This window comes from Convolutriloba macropyga, chromosome 2 (assembly GCF_964194025.1).
Source record: "Convolutriloba macropyga chromosome 2, txConMacr16.3, whole genome shotgun sequence".
Taxonomy (NCBI): Eukaryota; Metazoa; Xenacoelomorpha; order Acoela; family Convolutidae; genus Convolutriloba; species Convolutriloba macropyga.
The window spans coordinates 66,118,398-66,138,821 of NC_134469.1; the positions used below are offsets into that span (position 1 = coordinate 66,118,398).

The 20,424-nt window shown below is 36.2% G+C and overlaps 1 protein-coding gene across 1 annotated transcript in view; it reads left to right on the forward strand.

Moving 5' to 3' along the window:
• Positions 1–13,111, forward strand: part of LOC142335408 (mite allergen Der p 3-like) — a 66,189-nt gene extending 53,078 nt beyond the window's left edge. Inside the window, exon 5 of the mRNA XM_075383884.1 lies at positions 12,813–13,111. Coding sequence (XP_075239999.1) covers positions 12,813–13,010 — 198 coding nt within the window. The 3' untranslated portion in view covers positions 13,011–13,111. The remainder of the gene's footprint in view (positions 1–12,812) is intronic.
• The last annotated feature ends 7,313 nt before the right edge of the window (positions 13,112–20,424 follow it).

A 20,424-nucleotide genomic window follows, 5' to 3' on the forward strand; every position in this document is an offset into this window, starting at 1 on the left:
AGTTCATCATCTGGGCAAATTTATTCCTAATCTGTCGCAATTGTGTTATCCACTTAGACCTCTACTTAAGAAAAATACAAAATTCATTCGGACGGATGAACATGAAGAGCAATTCAAATTGATAAAAAAGAGGATTGCTGAAACAACAGAAAATAAGCACTTTAATCCTGACCTAGAAACACGTATAAAATGTGATGCTTCACGTAATGGTTTGGGTTGTGCTTTAGAGCAACGAACTCCAAACGGTTGGCACACCGTGGCTTTCTCAAAGCGATTTTTGAATTCTGTAGAAGATTGATATAGCATCAATGAACTCGAATTATTGGGCGTTGTTTGGTCTATTGAACATTTCAAGTATTATTTATATGGCAAGCCATTTACTGTAATAACTGATCATCGAGCTTTGCTTTCGATCATGAGAGAAAATAGAGCTAATAAATATTATAATATTCGACTAACACGTTGGGTTGATATACTACTACCTTTCAATTATTTTACGATTGATCATCATCCTGGTTCAAAAATGGGACTTGTTGACCATATCTCTCGCGACCCGCAACAAAAAGCCGTTAATATAGCTGTTTATGACGAACAATTCATAGTTGCTAAATCGGATGTGATTAAACGCAGCGCGAAACGCTTCGTAATAAATGCTGAGAATTTTGCAGCGCGAAATCAGCTTACAAAACAAGCCTCAAATATCCCACATTTCATTAACAAATTATGCAGTAAATTTGCACCGCAAAATCCAGAAAATTCTCCAATTACGGAAAATGATAATACAATTAGCAAATTAACACCAAATAACTCAAATTCTAATACCCAAATCGAGCCAGCAAACATTCCAAACTCGTTTTTTGCCTTAAATCAGCCTACAAAACAGTCGCCCAAAAATTCAAATAATTTTCAAGGAATTGCAAGCAAATTCTAAAGTGTACTCATGATGTCCAACTCCGACGACGAAACCCTAATGCAAGTGAAGCACTCAACAACGTCTACGGTCAGATTTGCAGACGAGGCAGGCCCATCCACGGCTCCCGCCCAAGCAACACCCTCAACGCCCAATACAGATACTACAACAGTCACCTCGCCGTCTACGGATGGTCTATATGCGTACGCCTTCAATTTCGCGCTGTCCAAAATGTTTTCCATTTCCCTGATGGCTAGTCTGACTTCAAAGGACGCGATCCCTAAAGAGATCAAAGACCGCGTTTTGATGAAAAATGAGGACAGATGTAAACAGATTTCCCCGTACATCCATAGCTTTTGGAAAGACTCACACGTTAAGAATGGATGTGTATGCATCGACGACAGAATTGCAATACCGAATTCGATCAAAGATGCTTATGTGGAGGCAATTCACGCAACACACCCTGGAAGCTGGGGAATGACAGATATGACGACACATGCATGATGGCCATACATGCATCGCTATATGTTAACAAAAACAGCAAAGTGCAACCCCTGTGTCAAAATCGGTAAAAATTTAAGGACTATTATTCCAGCTAGCAAATAGGCACCATTAAAATTATGCAAAGTACCAAATGAAGAAAATCAAATTGATTTTGGCGGACCAATTTATAATGAGAAAATTCAAGAAGTTTACTTCCTTGCATGTATAGATCGATTTTCTAAATTTTCTACAGCAGAGGTATTTGTTAGAGTTAACTCAGATAATATTTTGAAATTCCTTCAAGAATAGGTTTTGCTACACGGAATACCACGTTCTATTAGATTAGACCAAGCGCGATGCCAAAGTGGTCAACAAATTAAAGCATTTTGTAATCAAAATAATATACAACTTATTGAAGCTCCTATACACGACCACAGAGCAATCGGACTTGTTGAAAGACTAATTCAAACAATCAAGAACCGTTTAGCTTGCATTAAAATGGCGGCGCGAAATCAATTTAACCTGAAAGCATCAATCAATTCGATTATTTACCGACTAAGTATATGCCGTCAAAAGGATATAAATATATCTCCATTTGTGGCACATTTGGGCAGAAAAGCAAATACCCCATTGAGTAATATTTCAACGGAACCTGATCCTAGTAGTCTCACGTATAAGCGAATTTTGAATAAATGTTTAGAAATGAAGAGAGTCCGTTGGGATGAGCTAATTTCGGAGGAGAATTGGGATCTGGAGGCCAGAAGCGACACAGAGTTGGATCAAAACAAGGATATACAGAGCAAAGATGCGGCAAGGAGTAAGAACGCAAATCCAGACAAAGAATCTAGAATAATACCTCAATCTGATGTTGGCCTTGCAGTGCCATGGACGGAAACTTCCCTTTCAGTAAAGCTGGCCAAGAAAAACCAAGGACCAAAGGTGAAAGAAAAACCTTGATGGTCTTTACGAGGTTCTGGCGCCTGGTTCTTCACTAGTCAAAACAGATGCTTATACTTCCGTTATAAAAGAACCAGGGAAGACAGAAGTCTGAACTCGCAACTCTGATTTGGCGAAATTTGGGACAAAGGCAGAGCGCCAAACAAATCTTCAAATATACGCAAATAGGAGGTCGAAAGTACCGTCAGGGACGATAACGGAGGACCTGATCAATCAACATGCGAAAGAGGCGAGGAGGAAGTTGGAGGGGAACAAGAAAATGAAACGCAGAAAGATTGCAGACGTTGCCAGTGCCGTTTCATCCATTCATTCCAATGTAACAAGAGCGCTAAAAGTGCGAATGCCGACCAAACCTAAGAAAACAGTAGTACCGGCACCGCCACAGCCACCCTCTGAGGTTTTGAATGATTCCGCGCCGCCTATGGAGCTACCATTAACATCAATCGTAATTGCAGAGCCACCATCAAGGCCAAATAGGAAAGCTACAACCAAAGCAACTGCAGCTCTACAGCCATCGACGAAAAGGAAAAGCTCCTCTCCGTCGACAGCTAGTCAAGCAAACCCAAATCCAAAATAAGTCAATCGTTTCTTCAAACAAGAAAGCTGCTGCAAAAAGCCAAAATGTAGAAACGGACTATACAGTACACACATTTTCTCCAGTACAAACATACCCGACTCAGTACTTTATCTCACCAAATTACGAGGGGCCAGAAACGTCCATGACAGTCGGAGAAACAGAATGACTATATAAAAACGATTCAGATTAAAACTTTTACAAACATTATAGTATTATTTATAGTAACCAGTAAATATGATATTAATTTCTTGATAAACCACTTCGCCGTTTAGTTTTGCCCAGGGGAAATGTGGTATAGTATGACTTAGTATGAACGGGGCTACCAATTTGTAAATACCAATTTTAGTTAATTTTAGTTATTTTAGTTAAGTTCTTTTTGTTTACCATTTAGTTCTAATTTCCTTGTTAATTTCATGTTTGAAGATCAAATCTTCGAATTTCACGTTTATTCCATTTGTTTACATATTTTAACTGAAACCATTGTCTGTTCATGTAGTCTTGTGATTTGAGTTGCCGCGTTTGAAAACATTTAGTTGTGATCAAATTATTGATCAAATTCAGTTAATTTGGATTTCACCATTCTTCTCGAATCTTAATTCAAGTTTAGTTTTCTCTCTTTTAATCTCTGAAACCATTGTCTGTTCATGTAGTCTTGTGATTTGAATTGCCGGGTTTGAAAACTTTTAGTTGTGATCAAATTGTTGATCAAATTCAGTTAATTTGGCTTTCACCATTCTTCTCGAATCTTAATTCAAGTTTAACTTTCTCTCTTTTAATCTGAAATTCGCTCCGCTAATCATCCAATTGTATCAAAACATTTATAAGCCTCAATTTCCTAAGCGAAATACAAGGTTGTAAATAAGAGCTAATTCCGCGGCGCTAAGTGCACAAGTTTTTAGCACTCAGAAAATCGGATTTTCAAAATACAAAATTAATAGCGAATTCGCTCCGCGAAATAGCCAATAATTCTGAATGATAAATCCTGTAATTTGGCACCGCTAAATTCACTCTATATACAGTAACGAAATCTGCATGACAGATAGAAAGCAAAGCGCTCTGGTCGAAGATTCTGACCGTAATGTTAGGATTTAAAATTTTTGATCAGAAACACCGCTCCAAGCAGTTCAAATTCCTTTAAGATAAGTTTATTTTTAGTTGAATTCAGAATCAAAATTTTCCATCACTCGTGATCTATTTACTCCAGCGCTACGCTTTAGACCTGACGAGACGTGATGGTCTTTTCATGGATTATATTGCGTATTTGTTCAATTTGTTCTGTTTGCGAAGTGTTACATAATTTCTTAAAAGTTAGCTTCATGTTCGTCTGTTCAAATTTACTTTATCAATTTTTCAAATAGATGGTGGAATCAACCAGAATTACCTTTGATTAGCATCAAAAGTAGTGCTTTTAAACCCGTGAATGCACTTGTTTTTGATTCTAGAGGCTCTTTTCCGCTTTGTGTAAAACTGCGGCCCAAACACTATTAGTTTTTTTTTAGCAAAATGGCACTTGTTGAAACTGTTTACCAAATTTTCATGGTCTAGGTGTCTTTAGACATTTTCTAAGCGCTTGTCCGAATTCTCTGACTAAAACTTTTTAAATCAGCTAGAAAACAGTATGTTATTGTCATGGAAATTTTTCTCTTTTGGTTATTTTAGTGAGAATCACAGACTGAGGCAATTGATTTGCCTACCTTTTAGTTTGTTGTTGTGTCATTCACATTTCAAATTCGTTAGAAAACTCTCTCAACTAGCCATCACTGACTTTTTCCACTACAACGAATTCAGCACTAAATATTGGCTTACTGTTACATCCTATCCGGGCTGCAAATGTTTTTACATGTTTGTAGGAGAATGTTTCGAAATTTCTACTACTATTCTGAGTAGATACTTTTGTTGTAAATTGTAACGAAAACAACTGAGCTTTCTGTTACATCTCCAACGTTGTTCTCAATATTTTGGACTTTTTGTATTAAATTTTTTCTGAGATTTTAAATTTTTAGGCAAAATGTTGTTGTATTCCAGAGCTATAGCACATTTTGGTGAGCGCTAGCCAGGTTTGTTTACAAGTACCTTGCAAATTTTGTCCAAAGTTGCGACATTGGATGTTTACATTTCGCCTCTCAGAATTGGTAACATTAAACTCTAGCTGATTTGCGTGACAAAATCTACTATTATTTTGTAATGCGTTGATTGTGTTTTTTGCGGCTTGTTAGTTTCAATTTGCTTGTTTTTGGCCATTTATATTTGGACTTGCTACTGTAAGTGCTCAATCTTGATTACTGTTTCGCGAAGTAAATCACGTTGAATATCTGTGTCACATACCTTCGTAAAGAAGGTGTGTCGCCTTACTTGTTCTTTGCAGTCTCAGAATTTAACCTTTTTCGATAATTCTTTTTAGTGTACCGTAAAAACTTAAAAACTTCTACCACTTTTTTGTTCCCCTAGTTTTTAAGAATATCAAATATCCATCAAAGCTATTTTTCATGGTCTATTGAAAACACTTTACATCAATTTCCACATGTCTGAACTTTCAAGTTATTTAATTATCTCACGGGGGTATTTGCAATTCAAAATCATTCTTCCCTGCATGCCAATTCTTAGATATGGTGGTGGGACGCATGTGTGATTGCACATCTTTCAAGGTTATTTGAAGCGCAAGAAAAAATAACAAAAAAAAGCGCAAACAAAAAAACAAGGATATCGAAATTTTAGATATTTCACCTTTCAAGACAATTTGAATTAGCTGTTTCTCATGTGTCTGTCTCTATCCGTTTTTTCTGTTGGGTTTTCAACTGCCTGTTCCTACCTAGGTTCTTTGGGTAACCTGACGTTGTTTTTGGTTCCTAGAATTTTATCTAATGGTATGTTCTCTTTGACCAAAATTGCCAGTTTTTTATGGTCTCCAGTTCTTACAGCGTAGAGTATGTTCTGTTGTTGCTTTCAGCCTAAATGGATCGGTTGAGAACGGCGTTTTTCTTGATTCGCGTGCTGGCTGCAAATTCAACGGATTCTTACAAGTAAGAATCAACTATATTAATTGGATTGCAGACAGCATGAACAACTCATGAACATAAAAATGCATACCAATTGCTATAAACAAAACTAATGAAATAAAAAATAAAACAAATCCTACTGTGAAACAAACCTAGGCAAAGCAAAGGGAGACCATTTTTCACACTCCGAACAAATAACCCCCTCTCTCTTGCACTACTTTACCCCTTTGCAGCCCATTTCTTACACCATTTTAGCACCTCTGAACGAATTACCCAATTGCTGCCCATTGCAGTCCACAATTGACTCTAAATTTTAGCCAGGGGTTAGTTCCTTAAAACCCTCCCGTTGCAGCTCATAGCACTCCACTCTTGCATCACAATTTTAGCCCGGTTGTAGTTCCTCAAAAGCCTCCCACTGCAGGCCATTGCAGCTCACTATTACATTTCATTTTTGTCCAGGGGTGGGGCAATTTGTCAAAACTACTCGAATTCCAGCTCACTCTTACATCGCAAGTTAGGCCAGGGATTAATTACTATTAAGTTCTTCTGTTGCAGCCAATTGAAGCCCACTCTTGCATCACAATTTTGGCCTGGGGGTAACTCCTCAAAAGTCCTTTAGTTGAAAACCCTTGCAGCCTACTTTTACATCGGCATTTTTGCCGGAGTAGTTCTTCGAAACTCCTCACATTGCAGCCCACTCTTACATTGCTTTTTTGACCAGGAGGTAATTCCTCAAAAGTCCCACCATTTACCCTCACGAACAAGTTACCCCCCTCCCCACTCTTACCACAAAATGGGATAGTTTTAGGGAGGGTATTTGACCCGGGCAATTGAATTTTTGCACAAAAGCTAAGTGCATGGATTATTCTTTGCAAAATGCAAAATAAAGAGAAATAGTTGGCAAGGGGATAACTTTTTACTTCTAATTAAGAAATGGTTTTTTCAATTGATTATAACACCGATGTTGAATTGGTGGCGTCCGCTGTCTGATATGGCTTTTTTAAATTAGGGGCTCAAGCAGAATTTCGGCAATGAAAAGAGAGGGCGTTCAGGTCATTTCCTTGTGCTTGCAGTATTATCAAGTTCGGTCCCGTACCTTCCATTCAGTCGGCATCAGAACTGAATCAGAACATTTTCAGAACAATACTAACTTTCAGTACTGATTCAGAACGTTTTCAGAACAGTTTCTGTAATGATTCTGAAACCTCTTTGAATCAGAGCAAAATTCAGAATCTATTTCCTCTGAGTTTCTATGAACCAGAAGAAAATTCACAGTGCATTTCTGAATTTGTTCTGATTCAGAAGAAAATTCAGAATAAATTTCTGAATTAGCTTTGAATCAAAATAAAAATCAGTAACTTTTCAGTGAAATTTTTTTGGAAACATACTAAAACTCAGAAGACCTTTGGCACTTAGAACCGATTTAACCGCAGATGTACGGATGATTCGAGCTGAGAGTCTGCAAATTTTTGGTCAGAAAACATGTTTTAAAAACTTTGTTAGAGAAGTTTTGATTTTCTTCTCTATAATTATAATCAGTTTTAAAATAGGTTTTATTGGTACTGCGAAATATTGCTTTTTTCAGGCTTTTTCGTTTAGAACTAGTTGTATGGGCTATGTGAACTGTGAATCTACAAAAGATTTGGTCATAATATGATTGTTTGAGAAAAATTTGTCATTAATTAAAGAAGTTACAGTTTTCTCTAAAATCGGTTTTAAAAAAGGTGTTATTGCTACTGAAAAATATTGCAGTTTTCGGACATTTTTGGTTTGGAACTAGTTGTATGGGCTATGTGAACTGTGAATGTTTAAAAGAAACGGACAGAATACGCTTATTTGAAAAAAGTTCTCATCAAGTTGCAATTTGTCTATAATTATTTTTAAAAGTAAATTTCATTGTGATTGTAAAATAACTGTTTTCTCTAGTTGTATGGGCTATTTCAGACTTTCTTTGAGCTATATGATGTTTTTACCTAGTTTTGTCTTGTTTTGATGTTTAATTTTGTCTTGTTTTTTTAACTGGCTGCAAATTCAACTTTTTGTTACAAGTACGAATCACCTATCTTAATTGGGTTGCAGACAGCATGAACAAACCATGAACATAAACATGCATAACAATTGCTATGAACAAAATAATGAAATAAAATATAAAAGAAATCCTACTGTGAAACAAACCTAGGCAAAGCAATGGGAGATCATTTTGCACCCTCCGAACAAATAACCCCCTCTCTCTTGCACTAGTTTTCCCCTTCGCAGCCCATTTCTTACACCATTTTAGCACCTCTGAACGAATTACCCTCTCATTCTTACATAATTTCAGCCCCCTCTTACATCGCAATTTTGACCAGGGGTGTAACTCTTCAAAATTTCACCCATTGCAGTCCACGCTTACGTTGCATTTTGACCAGAGGGATAATTTTTCAAAATTGTTCCCAAAGCAGCCTATTTCAGCCGACTGTTACATTGCATTTTTGCCGAGCGGTAAATTCCTTTAAAGTCTTCCCATTGTTGCACATTGCAGTCCACAATTGGTTTGGAACTAGTTGTATGGGCTATGTGAACTGTGAATGTTTAAAAGAAACTGACAGAATACGCTTATTTGCAAAAAGTTGTCATCAAGTTGCATTTTGTCTATAATTATTTTTAAAAGTAAATTTTTTTGTGATTGTAAAATAACTCCGTTTTCTCTAGGTGTATGGGCTATTTCAGACATTCTTTGAGCTATATGATGTTTTTACCTAGTTTTGTCTTGTTTTGATGTTTAATTTTGTCTTGTTTTTTTAGGAAAACTTTACAAGCTTGGTTTTTTTACCATGTTATACTAGTTTTCCTATAGTTACTTTCAGTAACTTCGCCACTGCCAGTCCCCGGCCCGGAATTAAAAAGGGGGAGAGTTTAATCCACACAGAGCATACTGGAAAATCTCAAAAACTCAGTTTTAATTTGACATGAGAAAATTTCCGACAACCTACTATATTAATTTCTTCAATTTCTACAAGTATTGTATGAATTTGTATTTTTAAGGACCTGAAAGCAAAAGCAATGGTAAAACCTGGCTTGCCTCACGAATATAGTTATGAATTTTCCCTAGTTCAGAGAAAAATCACAGTCTGATTCAGAGTCTGATTCAGAGTCAGAATCAGAGTCTGAATCAGAATAATTCAGAGTCTGATTTAGAGTCTGAATCAGAAAAAAATCAGAGTCTGATTCAGAGTCTGATTCAGAGCCTGAATCAGATTCTTAATCAGAGAATTTCAGAGCCAAATGTGACATGAACAGACTCTGAATTGGTTCTGATAAACTTCCTGATTCAGAACTGAATTACTCTGAAAGTTATTAAGTTAAGGTAACTGACGTTGTTTTTGGTTCCTAGAATTTTATCTAATGGTATGTTCTCTTTGAATAAAATTGCCAGTTTTTTTGTCTCCAGTTCTTACAGAGTAGAGTAGGTTCTTTTGTTGCTTTCAGCCGAAATGGATCGGTTGAGAACGGCGTTTTTCTTGATTCGCGTGCTGGCTGCAAATTAAACTTTTTGTTACAAGTACGTATCACCTATCTTAATTGGATTGCAGACAGCATGAACAAACCATGAACATAAACATGCATAACAATTGCTATGAACAAAATTAATGAAATAAAACATAAAACAAATCCTATTGTGAAACAAACTTAGGCAAAGCAATGGGAGATCATTTTGCACCCTCAGAACAAATAAACCTTTCTCTCTTGCACTACTTTTCCCCTTCGCAGCCCATTTCTTACACCATTTTAGCACCTCTGAACGAATTACCCTCTGATTCTTACATAATTTCAGCCCCTCTTACATCGCAATTTTGACCAGGGCTGTAATTCTTCAAAATTTCACCCATTGCAGTCCACGCTTACGTTGCATTTTGACCAGAGGGATAGTTTTTCAAAATTGTTCCCAAAGCAGCCTATTTCAGACGACTGTTACTTTGCAATTTTGCCGAGCGGCAAAATGCATAAAAGTCTTCCCATTGCTGCACATTGCAGTCCACAATTGGTTTGGAACTAGGTGTATGGGCTATGTGAACTGTGAATGTTTAAAAGAAACTGACAGAATACGCTTATTTGCAAAAAGTTGTCATCAAGTTGCATTTTGTCTATAATTATTTTTAAAAGTAAATTTTTTTGTGATTGTAAAATAACTCCGTTTTCTCTAGGTGTATGGGCTATTTCAGACATTCTTTGAGCTATATGATGTTTTTACCTAGTTTTGTCTTGTTTTGATGTTTAATTTTGTCTTGTTTTTTTAGGAAAACTTTACAAGCTTGGTTTTTTTACCATGTTATACTAGTTTTCCTATAGTTACTTTCAGTAACTTCGCCACTGCCAGTCCCCGGCCCGGAATTAAAAAGGGGGAGAGTTTAAACCACACAGAGCATACTGGAAAATCTCATAAAGTCAGTTTTAACTTGACATGAGAAAATTTCCGACAACCTATTATATTAATTTCTTCAATTTCTACAGGTATTGTATGAATTTGTATTTTTAAGGACCTGAGAGCAAAAGCAATGGTAAAACCTGGCTTGGCTCACGAATATAGTTATGAATTTGCCCTAGTTCAGAAAAAAAAATCAGAGTCTGATTCAGAGTCTGATTCAGAGTCTGATTCAGACTCAGAATCAGAGTCTGAATCAGAATAATTCAGAGTCTGATTCAGAGTCTGAACCAGTAAAAAATCAGAGTCTGATTCAGAGTCTGATTCAGAGCCTGAATCAGATTCTGAATCAGAGAATTTCAGAGCCAAATGTGACATGAACAGACTCTGAATTGGTTCTGATAAACTTCCTGATTCAGAACTGAATTACTCTGAAAGTTATTAAGTTAAGGTAACTGACGTTGTTTTTGGTTCCTAGAATTTTATCTAATGGTATGTTCTCTTTGATAAAAATTGCCAGTTTTTTATTGTCTCCAGTTCTTACAGCGTAGAGTAGGTTCTTTTGTTGCTTTCAGCCGAAATGGATCGGTTGAGAACGGCGTTTTTCTTGATTCGCGTGCTGGCTGCAAATTCAACTTTTTGTTACAAGTACGTATCACCTATCTTAATTGGATTGCAGACAGCATGAACAAAAACATGCATAACAATTGCTATGAACAAAATTATTCAAAGAAAATATAAAAGAAATCCTACTGTGAAACAAACCTAGGCAAAGCAATGGGAGATCATTTTGCACCCTCCGATCAAATAAACCCCTCTCTCTTGCACTACTTTACCCCTTCGCAGCCCTTTTCTTACACCATTTTACCACCTCTGAACGAATTACCCTCTCATTCTTACATAATTTCAGCCCCCTCTTACATCGCAATTTTGACCAGGGCTGTAATTCTTCAAAATTTCACCCATTGCAGTCCACGCTTACGTTGCATTTTGACCAGAGGGATAATTTTTCAAAATTATTCCCAAAGCAGCCTATTTCAGCCGACTGTTACAATGCAATTTTGCCGAGCGGCAAATTCCTTAAAAGACTTCCCCTTGCTGCCCATTGCAGTCCACAATTGAATCGAAATTTTAGCCAGGGGTTAGTTCCTTAAAACCCTCCCGTTGCAGCTCATCGCACTCCACTCTTGCATCACAATTTTAGCCCAGTTGTAGTTCCTCAAAAGCTTCTCACCGCAGGCCATTGCAGCTCACTATTACATTTCATTTTTGTCCAGAGGTGGGGCAATTTGTCAAAACTACTCGCATTCCAGCTCACTCTTACATCGCAACTTAGGCCAGGGATTAATTACTAGAAAGTTCTCCTGTTGCAGCCAATTGAAGCCCACTCTTGCATCACAATTTTGGCCTGGGATAACTCCTCAAAAGTCCTTTAGTTGAAAACCCTTGCAGCCTACTTTTACATCGGCATTTTTGCCGGAGTAGTTCTTCGAAACTCCTCACATTGCAGCCCACTCTTACATTGCTTTTTTGACCAGGAGGTAATTCCTCAAAAGTCCCACCATTTACCCTCACGGACAAGTTACCCCCCTCCCCACTCTTACCACAAAATGGGATAGTTTTAGGGAGGGTATTTGACCCGGGCAATTGAATTTTTGCACAAAAGCTAAGTGCATGGATTATTCTTTGCAAAATGCAAAATAAAGAGAAATAGTTGGCAAGGGGATAACTTTTTACTTCTAATTAAGAAATGGCTTTTTCAATTGATTATAACACCGATGTTTAATTGATGGTGTCCGCTCTCTGATATGGCTTCTTTAAATTAAGGGCTCAAGCAGAACTTCGGCAATGAAAAGAGAGGGCGTTCAGGTCATTTCATTTTCATTGTGCTTGCAGTATTATCAAGTTCGGTGTTTTATACATTCATAAATGGTGTAACTTGATTAGTTGTTGCGCGTGGTGCCACATCAGAGCTGTAGTTAATTACTTGATTTGTATTGTGGTCGTAACAACGGAGATATCAATGAAAGAGTTAACTCAAGAGTGAAAAATTTAGAATAAAAAATTTTTGCATGAAAAATGATTAAAAATGCAGGTAATGAGCTGCCTTTTCAAGCTATTATTTCTTTGTAAGAAGTGTTGTAAAACTTGGTTCGGTAATTGTAGAAATCTTAAAGAAAATTCGCCTAAACTATACTGAAAAAGAATATTTGAAAATATCGATTTTTGGTACCCTTTTTGCAGCGTGAAAAGCGTAGAGCTTTTGAGCGCGTCGAAAAGAATTATCACATATTCAATGCATTTTTAATTTAATTTGGACTTACTCCGCAGATTGCTAATTTAAAAAATGTATCCACTTACGTGTACTCACATTTAATGACAAAAAAGTAACAAATTCGGGCTTTTCTATGACAAATTATCACTTTTGACAGTTTTTTTGAAGTAGCTGTAGGAGTGATAGTGAGAACGAGATCGTCTCTTATATAGTGTGACACTAGCGAGTACGAATGCGTGGCTGGGGTTGCAACTGACCAGAACTGGGAAGCAAGTCATCACGGAGTGCAGTTACCCTATGACCCAAGAACTGCTGTTGTTCTCAGCACAGACATCTGCAACAAAGGCAGCTACTTCACTAGTGTTCCACATATGTATGCGTGGATCCAGGAGACTATGGCGCGTAATTAGCTGGTTCAAAACTCATCCAGCGTTTCAATTTTGATTATTATTTAGAACGTTTGAAAATAAATGGTTATTTAGAACGTTTTAATTTAACTATCCCAAATCGGCTCTCTGTTCTTATTATATTCAGAAGCTTCTATGCTTCTGTTCTTGAAGCTATGGTTCTCATTTAGCAAATGCAAAACACCAAACTCTGGTGCTAGGGTACTCTATTTGTATTCCTTATTTGTACACTGGTTTTTATGATGCTATAATTGATGCAGAACCGCTTCTAATTGGGCTGTGTAAAGTAAACAACCTGAATCAGTCATAAGTTCAGGTTCCAAGATAATAAAAAGTATCTTCTCTTCTTCCCATAAAAAAAAAGATTTCTGTTTACAGTTAAAAATTCCACACGAGGACGGGGCGCTGGGTTTGTTTTTCGAAAGTTCAAATTAATATATGTTTCCGTACTACATCTCAGACCATAAATGACCTTCTACGGACCGTATTGCCTCCTCACCTCAGAATTCATAGCCTAATACATATGGACGATTTCATGTATAAACTCAAATGATTGATAATGGGTTTAAAAGTGGCACAAATTCCTCAGTTTTCACAAGAAAACAAATCAAATCAAATGAGCCGTCAGCCTGAAAACATTCCATTAAACAGTAGGATAAGGACATCTGAAACTTAGTTTTTTTTGTTTCAGAATTTTGTTTCAATTTTGTTTCAGAAAAAGTAGCAGAGTCAATTTTTTCGAACTTATCAGACCAAAAAGCTACCAATTTTAAAAGAATATTGAGTAATTTTTGAATTAATGTTCAGAACATAAAAGTAGAGCACACAAACATGTGCATGCAAATTTAATAACTAGAAGAGATTATTTAATCTGAGCTAAAGGTTTAAAATCACGTGTTTGAGCTTTTAACTAACCTAATTAACAATTTTACGGATAAAATCTTTGGATTTAAAGAAAGCTTTTAAATACAAATTGCATACCTGAGCCAAATAAAATGGTTGTTTATTTAACTCATCACATAAAAAAAACTGACGGAACCATTTCAAAATTCAGACACCAATTTCATAAATTTTATTAGCACAAAAGTTGGTGGAAACAATCAATCTGGAAAATCAACAGACCTTTAATACAGCAATTTTTAGTACATAAAAACTGCCGACATAAAAACAACGGTCACGTAGATCAAGGTTTGCCGCTGATTCTGTTTTTTTCTGTTTTATTTAGCACACAGAGCCCAAAAAAAAATTCAGCCTAATTTCTTTGGAAAAAAAATTTGATTTTTTTAAATAAATGTAATTCAATTTTTTCCACAACTTCTGACCTTGATTTTTTTATCCTTGTTAAATCAAACCTTTAACCAGAACAACAAAAGGGTAACAAATTTCTGTTTAGATATGTTTAATGTGATTAACTTCACAAACCTTAAAAAATTTCTAAGAGAATCCTCTGAAATTGTATTCAGTGAAATCATTAATATGATAAATTTTTCTTCAGGAAACCAGGAATAGACTAAATGAAATCTGTTATTCCCTTTTGCAATAAAATTGTTTTCCACCTTATCACCAGCAAAAGTGATTCAACTTAAAAAATTTGTAAAAAACTTTTAAAAGTTTTCAACTACATTTATTTTGAGCGTTACAATTGAAATTTCAGTCACCAACTCCCTCTGTCTCAGCAACACAACTTTACCAGCAATTTGTGTGAGTGTGTGTTTGTGTGTGTTGTGCGTCACATGGTCTTAGCTTTTGTTGACATCAAAATTTTCATTTTACAGTTTTCACATATTTCCCCCTCAAATTCATACTAATTTATTTTGAGCATTGCTGTTACCTTTCACGTCAGCAGTCTTCCCAGCAAAACACGATCAGGTGGAATACTTTATTGCAATACTTGTTTCACATCAAATAAATTTTCTTAGCCAGCAAAACGTGATTGATTTCACAAATTTCCTATATATTCATACAGAAATTTAGACTAGAATTGTCTAAAACAATTTTATTACTATATCGGCAAACAAGTTTCTAAACAGAAGAGCATCAGTTGGAAGATTTTTCAAATTTCATTGTGCGTCATTTCAAATTAAAATTTTTGACGGAAAAGTCTGATTGTTTTCACAAACATCTTAATTTTTTTCACTATTTCAGAACCTTGTCTTGAGTTGCGCACCGTTTCTGTAAGCAAAGTTTTAAGAAACATTATCAGTCGTAGCGTTTTGCAAAGTGATGTGTGCGTCAGTTCATCATAAAATTTTTTGCCAGCAAATGACATAAGTATCACAACTTATCCATAATTGTTTTTAGAAATTTATACACAAGTTGTCCTGAGCATTAATATTGTCATATCTGTTAATATTTTTCTCATTAACAGATAAGCTTTTAAATAAATATTGCAAACGTGGGCCAAATAAAATGGTTATATACTTATCTCATCGCATAAATAAAACTGACGGAATCATTTCAAAATTCAGACACCAATTTCATAAATTTTATTAGCACAAAAGTTGGTGGAAACAATCAATCTGGAGAATCAACAGACCATTAATACAGTGATTTTTAGTGAAGCAGTTACCATGGGGCACGGAAACTGCCGATATAAAAACAACGATTGCGAATATCAAGGTATTCTTCTGACTCTGTTTTTTTTCTATTTTGTTTAGCACACAGAGCCCAAATTCAATTTCAGCCTAGTTTCTTTATAAAAAAACTTCGATTTTTTTGTAAAAAAAGGTAATTCAATTTTTTACACAACTTCTGAACTTAAATTTTTATTCCTGTTAAATTTTTGACAGAAAAGTCTGATTGTTTTCACAAACATCTTAATTTTTTTCACTATTTCAGAACCTTGTCTTGAGTTGCACACCATTTCTGTAAGCAACGCTTTACGCTTTAAGAAAAGTTATCAGTCGTAAAATTTTGCAAGGTGATGTGGGCGTCACTTCATCATAAAATTTTTTGCCAGCAAATGACATAAGTATCACAACTTATCCACAATTGTTTTTAGAAATTTATACACAAATTGTCCTGAGCATTAATTTTGTCATATTAATATTTTTCTCATTAAAACCGCAATATTCAGAAAATATTTCAACCTGTGGTGTGCTTCATATCACCCTAAAATTTATGGAACTACGAAATGTGATTGAATTTATCGATTGCCCATAAACTTTCAAATAATTTTTTATTATGACGTTCTTGAGCACATGCCATAAATAAAATTCGAATAACAGTCCAACCGAATTTATTTGTTTTTAATGGTTACGCTGTAGCCTATTTTCAATCATCAGAGTGCGCTCTTCCGCAGAATATCATTGCAGAATATCATTGCGAAATAACTTTTTCTCATGCAAGAATGGTATTGTGCAGTTTGCCAAAGAAATGTTTCTTTGGTTGGACAACAAAATTTGCCGTCTCATCAGTGGAATTTGTCACAGAGTATAGTAATTAGTAATTGCAAAAATGACCTGCGTGAATGATAAGAACGTAACTCCTCGAATGCTAGCCCGTAAAAAACAAAACCAGCACAGAAGAACTGTCGTCATAACGATAACGTCGAAATAACAATCACCACATCTAACGCAAACATAATGATCCAAACGATATCTGCAATCAAAGGACGAATCGGTCCCAAGGAACAAAGTAATTCATGCAGACTACAAAAGAGTTTTTTTCTGTTAATGACCTGGTTCACAATCTTTGGGTTTTAGAGCCACTGGAAGCCAAATATGTTTCCTGTTGCGGCATAGAATTAGAAGCGATTTCCCAATTGCTGCACCTGAGCAAACTTTGGAGTGAAAACAGAACTTTTTAAAAACAGCCCTTCGATGAAATGCAGTCAGGTAGTCAAAAACGCAAAATGCAGAGAATTTGTACTGAACCTGTTGAAAATCAGTTCATTGACAATCCAACCCTTACAAACTAAACACCTGCTGACAACTACCACATGTTGTTCACATTGGTCAATCTGAATGCTTCGGCATTGTTAGAAGGTTGAGAGAGAACAACCTAAAATAAATTGTGCATAAGATAAGCTCGACATAGCTTTTCAAAAAGCTCTACTTGTTCAACGTATACTTGGCTAGAGGAATGAAGCCTTGAGGCACAAGAAAGAACGTGAGAACAGGTTATAAGAGACGCCCAAGTTCGAGAGCTTAAGATCAGTTTGTGTAAATGGTTAGCACACTTGGTTTACCAGTAAGAGATGCTGCTTCGAGTCAAGTACTGGTCCATTTTGACAGTAGCTCCACGTTGTTAGACCCCCTAACAGGCATGATAATATATATTAAAATGAAAACGTTTTATGCGTTTTGTTGTTTCAGTATCAGCATATATATTGTGCTACTTTTGTTTGGATGACATGTGACTCTTGTATTATGCTTGAACTTTTTGTGTCAAATTCTTACCAAACCTCTCTGTCATCCTTCCGGTGCTTTCAATAACATTACCGTACTTTGATCCTGCATGTCTTGCGCTGAATTCAACAGTTGGTCTAGTTGACTCTTAGGTGCTTTTTAAATTATATTAAGAGTAAGGACATCAAAAACGAATAAATATCTGTGATTACGTGTAAACTTAATCTTTAGTCATTAGAAACGATATTTTTTTATTAATATTTTTTGATTTTGATCAGTCACATTTGCGTCGGTCGCGCACGGGGGTGCCATACTGACTTCAGTCGCGCACTGGGGATGCCAGACTGACTTGAGTGACGCACTGGGGGTACAAGACCCACTTTTGTTGCGCACGGGGGTTACCCTGACTGACCATTCTAACTGCTGAAGTGATAGTAAACATTGGTATAATGTATTGTTTTCGGATAAGCAGACGTCATTTTAAGTATATTGTTTTTGGCTTCTTCAGTAAACTAATTATTCCAAACGTTCAAAAACGTTCAGAGCAACAGCAATTATCAAAAATTACTTCAAACTTTCCAGACTTTCCAAACTCCGGACAGGCTTCTGTTTAGAACAAATAGATGCTGGAAAAGACTCTATTCAGGCTATCCATGTGGTACCACATAACTGTCCAGACCCTAGACCACGCTATGATCAGACTATCTAGACTCTGAGCGGGGCTCTGATCAGACTGTCAAGGACTTAGGTAGTGTTCTGACCGTGCAGGTTCCTGAGCAGACTGACAAGTCCGTAGATAGTGCTCTCAGATTCTGTGGAGCGGTCGCGGTTTACCTCCGAACGCCATCCAAGTCGGTGTGTTTAGGTTTGGCTCGGATCGGATACCTCCTCATGGGTAATGAAAGCGTGAATTTTATCTTCTCAAATCTTATAATCGTACTCAAGTTCAAAGTTTGAGCTACACAAGCATCGTTTGATCAATGTCTTTCACATATGCAGAATGTGATTTGCACCTTCGCTTTCTCGCGGTTAAAAAAGTTTTTCTTCTCAGAGCGGAAATAGGTGACGTTCACAAGGGTGTTTAAAAACATATGTAGAAGAAACATAGACTGTGACAAGGCCTTTCACTTACAATCAAGTGTAGTTATGCACGCATTGGCTCTCCTTGCGTTTTTCAGGTAAATTGTAATGAAACTTTTGTGCAAAACAACAGAGCTGCTGTAAAGTCAGCCCCAAGTCGCTGCTCTTTTATTATACTCAGCCCTTTTTAAGCGAGCATTTTCTCTATTTTCTGATACATTACATAGTTCTTCCCAAAGTTTGTTCATTATATTGATTTTGACATATTATTTTTATTATAATCGAGGTTTTCAAGTACATTCATAGTTCATTGGTGATAAAAGAGTTGATCACGAAACTGATTTTTACTTGAAATTAGCAATACCAATATACATTACAATCCCAAATGTAAACAAAAATTTGAGGGGCGGTTACTGAGGTTGCACACAAATTGTCAGCTCAGCAGAATTAGCACTTGAGTAACTGATTGAGTAAAAGTAAAATCGGAAATGCCCCCCCCCCCCCCCTTCAATCTTTCCCCTCCGACAGCCTGAGGTTGAAACGTGATCATATCTACTAATTGATATCCCTCTTTTGCAAAATTGGCTTTCTGTTCATACGACGGATGCTTACGATCTAATAATGGTAATTTAATTGTAATTTATAATCTTCAGTCGCATCCCTGTAAGATCCAGAACGTTCATGCTCATTTTCTTGACAACATCTGAGAAATGTTTGGCATCACTTCACAAGATTTTGATGAAAATGAGTTTCAAAACGCTTGCAACGATCTTCCAAATTTGTACCTAGAATTTTAAAGATTTTTCAACTTTCGTTTTGCGGGAACCCTTAGTAGGCCTTGCAAACAATTAGCATTGTAAGCAATCCGCAGTATTTTAATATCACATCTGCTTTACTAGCCGGAATTACATCATGCACGTTCTCATAAGATCCTAAAGGATAGATGTTCCACAATCTCTTGGTCAAAAGTTATTGTTTTTGTTGAATGCGACTGTGACTGTGTGCGAGGGGCGGGATGGAGTGTAGGAATGGTAAGTAGAGGCGGTTCTTATCACTTTAACTAGGCTAGGGTCACTTTGGCACGATGGATAGGATACATTTGTAGTATAATCATATAACTGCGATGTATATTAAAACATATATAAACAAGATACGCTCATCAGTCATGACAGACTACCAAAAATAATTACATTACAAGAATTAATCTATACTTAAATTTGCATTAGTTGATTGATTGATTAATTAACGGATTGCAAAACTCCACAGAGGAAAAGATACACAAATTTACTTGTAAAGTCTTAAATTTACATCTACGCGAGATACAATTTGTATTCAAGTGTTTATATATACTGCCCTGTTGCAAATAATACAATTTGCACGTGGTTACAACAAAGTTTCAACATTTAGTACTTGCAACAGATAATCTACTGAGATCGATTTTTAAAAGCAAATTTGAATCAATATTACTATGACTTTGAATCACAGGAATTAGCGGACCTCGCCTTTTTATAGTAGAATGCCAACAAAAGGTCGATGAGTTTTTCAGTATGACAATCGGAATCCGGATCATATGTTTCTATAGTACATCCCGAGGATTCGCTTCCTTAAATATTTAAAACCAGAAGAATAAATTTCTGTTTATTTTCTGTTTATGCAACGATCTCCATCTCTCGTTAGCTTCAAGTGTGCTCTCACACCTATATTTAGGTGTGAGAGCAAAATTACATTTGCGACTGTTTTAAAAACAATTGACGAAAAAAATCTCACTTACAACCATTTTTTGTTGAAAAAATTCCAACGAAGCTCCAAAAACGAAATAAGAGCTTGCGGATCAACAAATGTTGGAGTGCAAGCGCTGACACCTAATGACACTAGTTTTTCCTCCTAACTGCTCCATACGGACTTTTGAAAGTACCACTTTTGCACCGTGAATATACGCTTGAAAGAAGCAAATTTCAAGCGAGAAAGCGAGCAAATTCTTTTACATG